Source organism: Heptranchias perlo, chromosome 5 (assembly GCF_035084215.1).
Source record: "Heptranchias perlo isolate sHepPer1 chromosome 5, sHepPer1.hap1, whole genome shotgun sequence".
NCBI lineage: Eukaryota > Metazoa > Chordata > Chondrichthyes > Hexanchiformes > Hexanchidae > Heptranchias > Heptranchias perlo.
The window spans coordinates 26,541,101-26,553,920 of record NC_090329.1 but is presented as its reverse complement, the minus strand read 5'-3'; the positions used below and the strand labels follow the sequence as shown (position 1 = coordinate 26,553,920).

The 12,820-nt window shown below is 51.4% G+C and overlaps 2 protein-coding genes across 2 annotated transcripts in view; one reads left to right on the top strand and one right to left on the bottom strand.

Annotated features, from left to right (window-relative positions):
• The window catches only part of LOC137321662 (probable ATP-dependent RNA helicase DDX43), a 59,998-nt gene extending 51,825 nt beyond the window's left edge, over positions 1–8,173 (top strand). The window contains 4 exon segments of the mRNA XM_067984164.1: positions 1,885–2,023; positions 3,975–4,062; positions 6,468–6,605; positions 7,790–8,173. Of these exon segments, the coding sequence (XP_067840265.1) occupies positions 1,885–2,023; positions 3,975–4,062; positions 6,468–6,605; positions 7,790–7,798 (374 nt within the window). The 3' untranslated portion in view covers positions 7,799–8,173.
• Positions 2,172–12,820, bottom strand: part of LOC137321663 (cyclic GMP-AMP synthase-like) — a 33,946-nt gene continuing 23,297 nt past the window's right edge. The window contains exon 6 of the transcript XR_010962877.1: positions 2,172–2,353. The gene's annotated coding sequence lies outside the window, so the exon portion shown is untranslated. The remainder of the gene's footprint in view (positions 2,354–12,820) is intronic.

Below are 12,820 nucleotides of genomic sequence, written 5' to 3'. Positions count from 1 at the left end.
TACCTCCCGCCCCCCCTCCCCCCCCCGCTCTGTGTGATGACCTCCCGCCCCCCCTCCCCCCCGCTCTGTGTGATGACCTCCCTCCCCCCCCCGCTCTGTGTGATGACCTCCCGCCCCCCCCCGCTCTGTGTGATGACCTCCCGCCCCCCCTCCCCCCGCTCTGTGTGATGACCTCCCGCCCCCCCCGCTCTGTGTGATGACCTCCCGCCCCCCTCCCCCCCCGCTCTGTGTGATGACCTCCCGCCCCCCCCGCTCTGTGTGATGACCTCCCGCCCCCCCTCCCCCCCCCCCGCTCTGTGTGATGACCTCCCGCCCCCCCGCTCTGTGTGATGACCTCCCGCCCCCCCTCACCCCCCGCTCTGTGTGATGACCTCCCGCCCCCCCTCCCCCCGCTCTGTGTGATGACCTCCCTCCCCCCCCCCGCTCTGTGTGATGACCTCCCGCCCCCCCTCCCCCCCGCTCTGTGTGATGACCTCCCGCCCCCCCTCCCCCCCGCTCTGTGTGATGACCTCCCGCCCCCCCTCCCCCCCGCTCTGTGTGATGACCTCCCTCCCCCCCCCCGCTCTGTGTGATGACCTCCCGCCCCCCCTCCCCCCCCCGCTCTGTGTGATGACCTCCCGCCCCCCCTCCCCCCCGCTCTGTGTGATGACCTCCCGCCCCCCCTCCCCCCCCGCTCTGTGTGATGACCTCCCGCCCCCCCTCCCCCCCTCCCCGCTCTGTGTGATGACCTCCCGCTCTGTGTGATGACCTCCCGCCCCCCCTCCCCCCGCTCTGTGTGATGACCTCCCCCCTCCCCCCCCGCTCTGTGTGATGACCTCCCGCCCCCCCTCCCCCCCCGCTCTGTGTGATGACCTCCCGCCCCCCCTCCCCCCCCGCTCTGTGTGATGACCTCCCGCCCCCCTCCCCCCCCGCTCTGTGTGATGACCTCCCGCCCCCCTCCCCCCCGCTCTGTGTGATGACCTCCCTCCCCCCCCCGCTCTGTGTGATGACCTCCCGCCCCCCCCCGCTCTGTGTGATGACCTCCCGCCCCCCCTCCCCCCGCTCTGTGTGATGACCTCCCGCCCCCCCCCCCCCCCGCTCTGTGTGATGACCTCCCGCTCTGTGTGATGACCTCCCGCCCCCCCCCCCGCTCTGTGTGATGACCTCCCGCCCCCCCCCCCCCCCCCCGCTCTGTGTGATGACCTCCCGCCGCTCTGTGTGATGACCTCCCGCCCCCCCTCCCCCCCGCTCTGTGTGATTACCTCCCGCCCCCCTCCCCCCCCGCTCTGTGTGATGACCTCCCGCCCCCCCTCCCCCCCCGCTCTGTGTGATGACCTCCCGCCCCCCCCCCCGCTCTGTGTGATGACCTCCCGCCCCCCCCTCCCCCACCGCTCTGTGTGATGACCTCCCGCCCCCCCCCCGCTCTGTGTGATGACCTCCCGCTCTGTGTGATGACCTCCCGCTCTGTGTGACCTCCCGCCCCCCGCCCTGTGTGACCTCCCGCTCTGTGTGACCTCCCGCCCCCCCTCCCCCCCGCTCTGTGTGACCTCCCGCTCTGTGTGACCTCCCGCCCCCCGCCCTGTGTGACCTCCCGCCCCCCTCCCCCCGCTCTGTGTGACCTCTCGCTCTGTGTGACCTCCCGCCCCCCCCCCCCCGTATGACCCTGACACTCACCGCATTAACCACCGGGAGAGCCGGCATTCCTCGTGCCAAAAACAAAACGCAAACTGGTTTTGAGTTTACCGACCTGTAATGTGGGCTGGTAATTAAAACCTATTAATCAGCAAAAGTCATCAAAAGCATCTTACAGATTTGTGAATGAAAACTTGACGGGATGATCTGAAACTGGAGAATGTGTGGTGCTGGAGGATTAAAAAGAAATGAAAACAACTCTCTTCTCCTCAGGGACAGTCCGGATTCTTATCGCCACCGATCTTGCTTCACGCGGGCTTGACGTGCACGATATCACGCACGTGTTCAACTTCGACTTCCCGCGCAATATAGAGGAGTATGTGCACAGAATCGGGCGCACAGGCAGAGCGGGGTAAGGAGAGCAATAATCATTCTCTTATAGTTAAATAGCAGCGATACTCTCCCTCCCGCGCCCCTTTCCCTCCCGCTCTCTCAATCTTCCATCTTATCTCTCTCTCTCTCCCTCTGTCTCACCCCCCCCCCTCTTCTGTACCCTTGCAGTATTGTTCCAGAAAGCCCCACCTCCCCAAAAAAGAAATCTGGACTGCTGGAGACCCTTCACCTGCTCTCGCCCACATTGCACAGACGTGGAATTCAGGTGTGATTCCCAGAATGTTGGTGATCAGTACTGTAGAATTTGATCCAAGTCTTTCTGTAGGGCGCAGATATTGAAACTCCTCACCTAGGTGCAATGAGAGACAGCATGACAAACCAGGGAAAGATGTTTCCCACCACACCCATCACCTTTTATAGATCAGATATTCATCAAATGGAATAACCAGCAACCATTTCAAATGAAAAGAGTTTGTCTATTTCTATTTTCAAACCCCTTCAATGTCCCTATTCACCCACTCACACTGGCAGTCTGATCCATATCTTTATCATCCTTTTGCTAAGGAAATTCTGAAATATATTTACTTAGATTTTCATATTTTGTATCTGTCTTTGGATCTAGATAAAGTAGAAAAAACTTGGTAAACCCCTTCAATTGTACAGGGCTTTAGTGAGACCACACCTGGAGTACTGGGTGCAGTTTTGGTCTCCTTGCCTAAGGAAGGATATACTCGCCTTAGAGGTGGTGCAACGAAGGTTCACTAGATTGATTCCTGGGATCAGAGGGCTGTCCTATGAAGAGAGGTTGAGTAAAATAGGCTTATTCTCTCTGGAGTTTAGAAGAATGAGAGGTGATCTCATTGAAACATATAAGATTTTGAGGGGGCTTGACAGGGTAGATGCTGAGAAGCTGTTTCCCCTGTCTGGAGAGTCTAGAACTAGGAGGCATGGTCTCAGGATAAGAAGTCAGTCATTTAAGACTGAAATGAGAAGGAATTTCTTCATTCAGAGGGTTGTAAATCTTTGGAATTCTCTACCCTAGAGGGCTGTGGATGCTGAGTCGTTGAATATGTTCAAGGCTGAGATCGATAGATTTTTGGACTCTAGGGGAATCAAGGGATATGGGGACTGGGCGGGAAAGTGGAGTTGAGGTCGAAGATCAGCCATGATCTTATTGAATGGTGGACAGGCTCGTGGGGCCGTTTGGTCTCCCATTTCTTATGTTCTTCATATCTTAAAAACTTATATTGGACTCATGATCTCAGCTGTTGTTTGCCACTGGAAAATATCATAAAATTGCTTCTTATCCGACTATCACAGCTTGTTCAAAAACGGTGGGAGGGTCCGGAGTCCTTCTCCACCTCCACAAATCTACTTAATACCAGCTCTTCGGTGATTCTCTCCTCCCTGACTGCACGCTCCCCACTCTCCCTCCTCCCTGACTGCACGCTCCCCACTCTCCCTCCTCCCTGACTGCACACTCCCCACTCTCCCTCCTCCCTGACTGCACGCTCCCCACGCTCCCTCCTCCCTGACTGCACGCTCCTTCCTCCCTGACTGCACGCTCCTTCCTCCCTGACTGCACGCTCCCTCCTCCCTGACGGCACGCTCCCCATTCTGTCTGCCATTAACCCTCTCACTTCATTAGTACTGTTGTGAAATATCAGCAATGTCCACGTGCTCATCTACAGCTTTAACCACTCTGTTAGTGGCTCAATCCCTTCACTCACCTGGTGTTTATTTCCAATCAGTTCCCAGAGGGTAGTCAGTGCAGCAACGCTCCCAGATAGCATGCTGTCCCTTTGGGCAGGAGACAGAACAACTCGCTTTCTCCAACTTTTCAGTGATAACGGCCAAGTTGTACCTTCCTTGTAAACATGTTGTGCAGTTTGCCGCTCTTGCTGCATAATGCAGTTCCCCAGGACACTGAGGCTTTATTTTTCTTTTAACTGTGCTGTGTTCTCTTTCAGTCGCACTGGATCAGCTATAACTCTCATCACGAGGAGTGATTGGAGATTTGCTGCGGAGTTGATTGCAATTCTGGAAAGAGCTTGTCAGGTATATTTCTGTAGCCCAGTATTGCGTGTCAGTAATTCACTGAGCAGATCAGTTAACTCTACTCTAGTCTAACGCCCCATATGAAGGAGCAGATGAATAGATGTAGGCTGAATGAAGGGTTGCAGCTAAATGGTACACTAACTTCAGTACCGGGAGGATTAAAAGGGAGATTTTCTGCTTTGGTACTGCCCACACAGCTTGAGAATAACATTTCCTGTACCCCAGCCCCAGTAAAATGAACTGATGGAAAAATCATCGTCTGGGACTGTGCAACTCCTCAACAACAGAATCGCCCATTACTCAGTCAAGAAATAAATAAACCAGCTGTGTTCAGTCGAAATCATATGTATGTGAATTGAATGGATCAAGTGTCACTGGGTGTTCTTGCGCTCAGGCACACTTACACATCTGAAAGGCTGAACAGGCTGGGGTGAAAAGAAGAGTTTTCTCTTTAAAATTATTAAAGGGTTTGCATAGAGAAGATGTTTCCACTTGCAGGGGACACCAGGACTAGGGGCCATAAATATAAGATAGTCACTAATACAACACTGGCATCTACCCGACAATGTGGAAAATTGCCCAGGTAGGTCCTGTCCGCAAAAAGCAGGACAAATCCAATCCGGCCAATTACCGCCCCATCAGTCTACTCTCAATCATCAGCAAAGTGATGGAAGGTGTTGTTGACAGTGCTATCAAGCGGCACTTACTCACCAATAACCTGCTCACCAATGCTCAGTTTGGGTTCTGCCAGGACCACTGGGCTCCAGACTTCATTACAGTCTTGGTCCAAACATGGACAAAAGATCTGAATTCCAGAGGTGAGGTGAGAGTGACTGCCCTTGACATCAAGGCAGCATTTGACCGAGTGTGGCACCAAGGAGCCCTAGTAAAATTGAAGTCAATGGGAATCGGGGAAAACTCTCCATTGGCTGGAGTCATACCTAGCACAAAGGAAGATGGTAGTGGTTGTTGGAGGCCAATCATCTCAGCCCCAGGACATAGCTGCAGGAGTTCCTCAGGGCAGTGTCCTTGGCCCAACCATCTTCAGCTGCTTCATCAATGACCTTCCCTCCATCATAAGGTCAGAAATGGGGATGTTCGCTGATGATTGCACAGTGTTCAGTTCCATTCGCAAACCCTCCGATAATGAAGCAGTCCGAGCCCGCATGCAGCAAGACCTGGATAACATCCAGGCTTGGGCTGATAAGTGGCAAGTAACATTCGCGCCAGACAAGTGCCAGGCAATGACCATCTCCAACAAGAGAGAGTGTAACCACCACACCCCCCCCCCATGACATTCAACGGCATTACCATCGCCGAATCCCCCACCATCAACATCCTGGGGGTCACCATTGACCAGAAACTTAACTGGACCAGCCACATAGATACTGTGGCTACAAGAGCAGGTCAGAGGCTGGGTATTCTGTGGCGAGTGACTCACCTGACTCCCCAAAGCCTTTCCACCATCTACAAGGCACAAGTCAGGAGTGTGATGGAATACTCTCCACTTGCCTGGATGAGTGCAGCTCCAACAATACTCAAGAAGCTCGATACCATCCAGGACAAAGCAGCCCGTTTGATTGGCACTCCATCCACCACCCTAGACATTCACTCCCTTCACCACCGGCGCATAGTGGCTGCAGTGTGTACCATCCACAGGATGCACTGCAGCAACTCGCCAAGGCTTCTTCAACAGCACCTCCCAAACATGCTACCTCTACCACCTAGAAGGATAATGGCAGCAGGCACATGGGAACAACACCACCAAGTCACACAGCATCCCGACTTGGAAATATATCGCCGTTCCTTTATCGTCGCTGGGTCAAAATCCTGGAACTCCCTTCCTAACAGCACTGTGGGAGAACCTTCATCACGCAGACTGCAGCGGTTCAAGAAGGCGGCTCACCACCATCTTCTGAAGGGCAATTAGGGATGGGCAATAAATGCCGGCCTCGCCAGCGACGCCCACATCCGAATTTTTAAAAAATTCAATAGGCAATTCAGGACTTTACTAGAAAGTGGTGAGAATGTGGAACTCGCTACCACAAGGAGTAGTTGAGGCAAATAGCATAGATGCATTTCAGGGGAAGCTCGGTAAACACATGAGGGAGAAAGGAATAGAAGGGTATCCTGATAGGGTTAGTTGAAGGATGAAGTAGGGAGGGAAGAGACTTATGTGGAGCATAAACACCAGCGTCCAGCATAGACCAGTTGGGCCGAATGGCTTGTTTCTGTGCTGTACATTTTATGTAATTCTATGTCCACCTGCAGTCTGTCGTTAGGGTGTGAGGCAGATTTATTGCTCCATCTCTATAATCAGGTCCAGTTGTGATATCTCGGGGCTCGGGGTGCAGCCGGTTCTGTTATGTGTCAGTGTATGTTTGATGTGATTGCTCCATGTGCAGCCGGTTCCCGAAGAGCTTCTGACAATGGCGAAAAGATATGAGCAAAACAAGATGAAGAAGGAGTACGAGCGTGAGCAGGCAACTTCTCGCAGTGAAGGGCGCAGAGATCGTGGGCAAGGTAGAAGGGGCTGGAACAAAGTACGATTTAAAACCTTATACATTACAGATGTATCTATGACAGATCATAAATCTGGGCATTTCTTGATGAAATGTTTACTGTTCTTTGTCTTTAATAAGCATTAGTCTCAGTCTGTGACTAAATTATTTCAGTACAAACAGCACTGCATCCAATTGTGGCATTTGTACTTGAAGAGGAAAGCAAGAAGATAAATGGAAGAGTACCAAATGGCACGTGCTGAATTCTAGCTCAAACTATCCCTGCAGAGAAAGCACTTTCTCATCAGTGGAAACAGCAGTATTAGAAAATAAGGACTGATGTTTGTCTTCGGAATAACTTACTCCTTTGGGAAACTGAACTTCAGGCTCTGATTTAAAAGAAAGTGTTGGTGTAATATTTCAGCTCGTGATGTTTGGTTTTCTACTTCCTCTCCAGGGTCATAGTATTTCTCGTACTGTAACCCACACTAAAGTTCTCACTGCTCTGAGGGGACTATATTATCGGACTGAGACCAAGACTAGTTTGGGCCCCGATGCCAGGTTCAAGTTATTCTCATGGGTCACTGATAGCTCGCCTCCTGACTACCTGGACTGCAGCCTGAATTTTTATGGTTGGAGTTATTTTCATAGTTTGTGCCCACTGCTCTCCTCAGGGAGCTGTGAACCAACATTGCTGGACTCCCAGAAATTACTCATCCCACTTACAAGGAGAGCACGACGCGCACCCTGAAGAAATGAGTTTTAAAGACGTCTCTTTATAAATTGAAGTGTGGCAGGAATGGATTGGTGCAGGAGCGTGTGGTGCTGAAAGTGAATCCTTCAGTCTGCTGAGTTCCCAATCTCAGCTGGGGTGGGGGGGGGGTTCCGACACTCCTCTCCCCGTAGGTGGGGTTCCGATGCCCCTCTCCCCGTGACGGGGTGGGGGAGGCCGACACTCCAATCCCCACAGCGGGGGGGTGTCCGACACTCCCCACAGCGAGAGTGCTGTCTCCCAATTACATTGACAGAAGACCAGGTGCATGTTGGGTTCTGATGGTGACAAAAATATTAGAAGGCAAATATCCTGAATAAAGGATTGTTTCAATTCAGAAAAGCCTCAAATAGTTCCTGAACATTAAAATTAAGAGGACGAAGCCAAAGGAGAATTGTTGTTTTAAATGGTGCAGCCGAACGATTGGGTAATTTACACGTTTATATCTCTGCAGAGAAACTGAAACCGTGCGCCCTGTCTCCGCTGTCATTTCTGTAACAGAAAAACAAAACCTGAATTCTACACCTCAACAAAACATGAGTTTCTGCACAGGCTATATCCCAAAGTACTCGGACAATGTACCTTCCTGCACCCTTCACTGTTTGCAAACTGAAAAGAATGTCCTTTGAAGAATTGCTTTTTTTCTTTTTTGTACATGGAATGTTATTTTCTACTGAGGCCGCCCTTTTGCGGAAGGAACATATGAGGTTCCGCTCGATGGCTGGGACAACAGACATGGGACAGTGGGCACGTGAACTGTCTCTGCATGTTGATGTTACACTTTCTGCACATTTGATTGTATTTTATTGGAAGATGAATAAATACGCTGTCAATTCCAGTTTTAAATGTCCATGTCTGTGTCGATGCCTCGGCTGATGCCCCGGTCGGTCAGTCCCGTGTGGAGGTTTCTGTGCTCGGTGCTCCCATACCACAATACAAGTTGTTCATACAATTCATTTTAAACACATCTTATTTAGCACAGCAGATATGATGGAAGTGGAGTTCGTAGGAAGGTATGAATTAGTTTGCAGTGTGTGCTGGGGGTAATTCAGACGGTTGTGGACCTGTTTAAAGTGCTTTGAGGTTGGAAGTCCTGCTCCCTCCTCATTCCTTTTTAAGGACATAAGCTGGAAATTGTGGTGATGTCCCACTTAAAGAATTAATCTATCTTTTCTCTTTCTGATACCGATTGGACCACTGTGCATTTCCTGGTTTTAGTTCAGATTTCCACTTTTTTTTAAAATCCCTATTAGAAGTTCAGTTAAGTAATTACAGTGCCACCCTTCGACTCAGAAGATCCTTAAAGCAAGCAGTAGTTTACAGTCACTGTTACTGTGACACTGTTACTTCAGAACAATGCTAATTATTCTTGAGTCCAGTAAGAACTTGCATTAATATTGCACCTTTCACATCCTCACGGCATCCCAAAGGATGCGGCTGAACAGGGGGCCTCTGTTTAATATGCTATCTAAAGGACAGTATCTCCGACAGTGCAGCGCTCCCTCAGTACTGACCCTCCGACAGTGCAGCGCTCCCTCAGTACTGACCCTCCGACAGTGCAGCGCTCCCTCAGTACTGACCCTCCGACAGTGCAGCGCTCCCTCAGTACTGACCCTCCGACAGTGCAGCGCTCCCTCAGTACTGACCCTCCGACAGTGCAGCGCTCCCTCAGTACTGACCCTCCGACAGTGCAGCGCTCCCTCAGTACTGACCCTCCGACAGTGCAGCAACAACAACAACTTGCATTTATATAGCGCCTTTAACGTAATAAAATGTCCCAAGTGCTTCACAGGAGCGATTAGCAAACAAAATTTGAAATCGAGCCACATAAGAAGATTGGTCAAAGAGGTAGGTTTTAAGGAGCGTCTTAAAGGAGGAGAGAGGTAGAGGTTAGGGCCTAGGCAGCTGAAGGCACGGCCACCAATGGTGGAGCAATTAAAATTGGGGGATGGACAAGAGGCCAGAATTGGAGGAGCACAGAGATCTCGGAGGGTTGTCGGGCTGGGGGAGGTTACAGAGATAGGGAGGGGCGAGACCATGGAGGGATTTGAAAACAAGAATGAAAATTTTTAAATCGAGGTGTTCCCAGACCAGGAGCCAACGTAGGTCAGCGAGCACAGGGGGTGATGGGAGAACAGGACTTGGTGCGAGTTAGGATACGGGCAACAGAGTTTCGTATGAGTTCAAGTTTATGGAGGGTGGAAGATGGGTGTCCAGCCAGGAGAGCATTGGAATAGTCAAGTCCAGAGGTAACAAAGGCATGGATGAGGGTTTCAGCAGCAGATGAGCTGAGGCAGGGGTGGAGACGGACGATGTTACGGAGGTGGAAGCAGGCGGTCTTGATGACGGAGCGGCTATGGGGTCGGAAGCTTAGCTCAGGGTGAAATTTTTTTTTATTCGTTCATGGGATGTGGGCGTCGCTGGCGAGGCCGGCATTTATTGCCCATCCCTAATTGCCCTTGAGAAGGTGGTGGTGAGCCTCCTTGAACCGCTGCAGTCCGTGGGGTGAAGATTCTCCCACAGTGCTGTTAGGAAGGGAGTTCCAGGATTTTGACCCAGCGACGATGAAGGAACGGCGATATATTTCCAAGTCGGGATGCTGTGTGACTTGGAGGGGAACGTGCAGGTGGTGTTGTTCCCATGTGCCTGCTGCTCTTGTCCTTCTAGGTGGTAGAGGTCGCGGGTTTGGGAGGTGCTGTCGAAGAAGCCTTGGCGAGTTGCTGCAGTGCATCCTGTGGATGGTACACACTGCAGCCACTGTGTGCCGGTGGTGAAGGGAGTGAATGTTTAGGGTGGTGGATGGGGTGCTAATCAAGCGGGCTGCTTTGTCCTGGATGGTGTCGAGCTTCTTGAGTGTTGTTGGAGCTGCACTCATCCAGGCAAGTGGAGAGTATTCCATCACACTCCTGACTTGTGCCTTGTAGATGGTGGAAAGGCTTTGGGGAGTCAGGAGGTGTCACTCGCCACAGAATACCCAGCCTCTGACCTGCTCTTGTAGCCACAGTATTTATATGGCTGGTCCAGTTAAGTTTCTGGTCAATGGTGACCCCCAGGATGTTGATAGTGGGGGATTCAGCGATGGTAATGCCGTTGAATGTCAAGGGGAGGTGGTTAGACTCTCTCTTGTTGGAGATGGTCATTGCCTGGCACTTGTCTGGCGTGAATGTTACTTGCCACTTATCAGCCCAAGCCTGGATGTTTTCCAGGTCTTGCTGCATGCTTCATTATTTGAGGGGTTGCGAATGGAACTGAACACTGTGCGATCGTCAGCGAACATCCCCATTTCTGACCTTATGATGGAGGGAAGGTCATTGATGAAGCAGCTGAAGATGGTTGGGCCTAGGACACTGCCCTGAGGAACTCCTGCAGCAATGCCCTGGGGCTGAGATGATTGGCCTCCAACAACCACTACCATCTTCCTTTGTGCTAGGTATGACTCCAGCCACTGGAGAGTTTTCCCCCTGATTCCCATTGACTTCAATTTTACTAGGGCTCCTTGGTGCCACACTCGATCAAATGCTGCCTTGATGTCAATGGCAGTCATTCTCACCTCACCTCTGGAATTCAGCTCTTTTTTCCATGTTTGGACCAAGGCTGTAATGAGGTCTGGAGCCGAGTGGTCCTGGTGGAACCCAAACTGAGCATCGGTGAGCAGGTTATTGGTGAGTAAGTGTTGCTTGATAGCACTGTCAACGACACCTTCCATCACTTTGCTGATGATTGAGAGTAGACTGATGGGGCGGTAATTGGCTGGATTGGATTTGTCCTGCATTTTGTGGACAGGACATACCTGGGCAATTTTCCACATTGTTGGGTAGATGCCAGTGTTGTAGCTGTACAGGAACAGCTTGGCTAGAGGCGCAGCTAGTTCTGGAGCACAAGTCTTCAGCACTACAGCTGGGATGTTGTCGGGGCCCATAACCTTTGCTGTATCCAGTGCACTCAGCCATTTCTTGATATCACGTGGAGTGAATCGAATTGGCTGGAGACTGGCTTCTGTGATGGTGGGGATATCAGGAGGAGGCCGAGATGGATCACCCACTTGGCACTTCTGGCTGAAGATGGTTGCAAACGCTTCAGCCTTGTCTTTTACACTCACGTGCTGGACTCTGCCATCATTGAGGATGGGGATGTTTGCAGAGCCTCCTCCTCCCGTTAGTTGTTTAATTGTCCACCACCATTCACGACTGGATGTGGCAGGACTGCAGAGCTTTGATCTGATCCGTTGGTTGTGGAATCGCTTAGCTCTGTCTATAGCATGTTGCTTCCGCTGTTTAGTGTGCATGTAGTCCTGAGTTGTAACTTCACCAGTTGGCACCTCATTTTTAGGTACGCCTGGTGCTGCTCCTGGCATGCTCTTCTACACTCCTCATTGAACCAGGGTTGATCCCCTGGCTTGTTGGTAATGGTAGAGTGAGGAATATTCCGGGCCATGAGGTTACAGATTGTGCTGGAATACAATTCTGCTGCTGCTGATGACCCACAGCGCCTCATGGATGCCCAGTTTTGAGCTGCTAGATCTGTTCTGAATCTATCCCATTTAGCACGGTGATAGTGCCACACAACACGTGGATGGTGTCCTCAGTGCGAAGACGGGACTTCGTCTCCACGAGGACTGTGCGGTGGTCACTCCTACCAATACTGTCATGGACAGATGCATTTGCGACAGGTAGATTGGTGAGGACGAGGTCAAGTAAGTTTTTCCCTTGTGTTGGTTCTCTCACCACCTGCCGAGGTTGCAAACGGTCTGGTTCAGCCTCGGACAGTGGCCAGGGAGAGGGATGGAGTCGGTGGCGAGGAAACAGAGTTTGTGGTGGGGACCGAAGACAATGGCTTTGGTCTTCGTGATATTTAATTGGAGGAATTCTTTGCTTATCTCGTACTGGATGTCAGACAAGCACTGTGACAAATCAGAGACAGTGGAGGGGTCGAGGGAGGTGGTGGTGAGGTAGAGCTGGGAGTCGTCAGCGTACATGTGGAACCTGACATTGTGTTTTCAGATGATGTCACTGAGGGGCAGCATGTAGATGAGAAATAGGAGGGGGGTCAAGTATCCATCAGTATTGCACTGAAGTGTCAGCCTAGCCAAGTGGTCAGGTTCCTGAGTGGGGCTTGAACCCACAACCTTTAGACACAGGTGAGATTGTTGCAACTGAGCCAAGTTGTCCCTTCTGTAATTCTTTACTTTGGCTGAGCTCAGGTCTCTGAGATTAAACATTACCCAAGCCAGACATTTGCCCTGTTACATAGTCAGGAGTAAAACTGCTCCAGTGTTTACATACATCCGACTTGCATGAAACACATACGTTCACATGGAACAACCCTGTACCACCAGGAACAGAACTAGAATTTTAAGAACGTAAGAAATAGGAGCAGGAGTAGACCAGACAGCCCCTCGAGCCTGCTCTGCCATTCATTATAATGGCTGATCTTCAACCTCAACTCCATTTTCCTGCCTGATCCCCATATCCCTTGATTCCCTTAG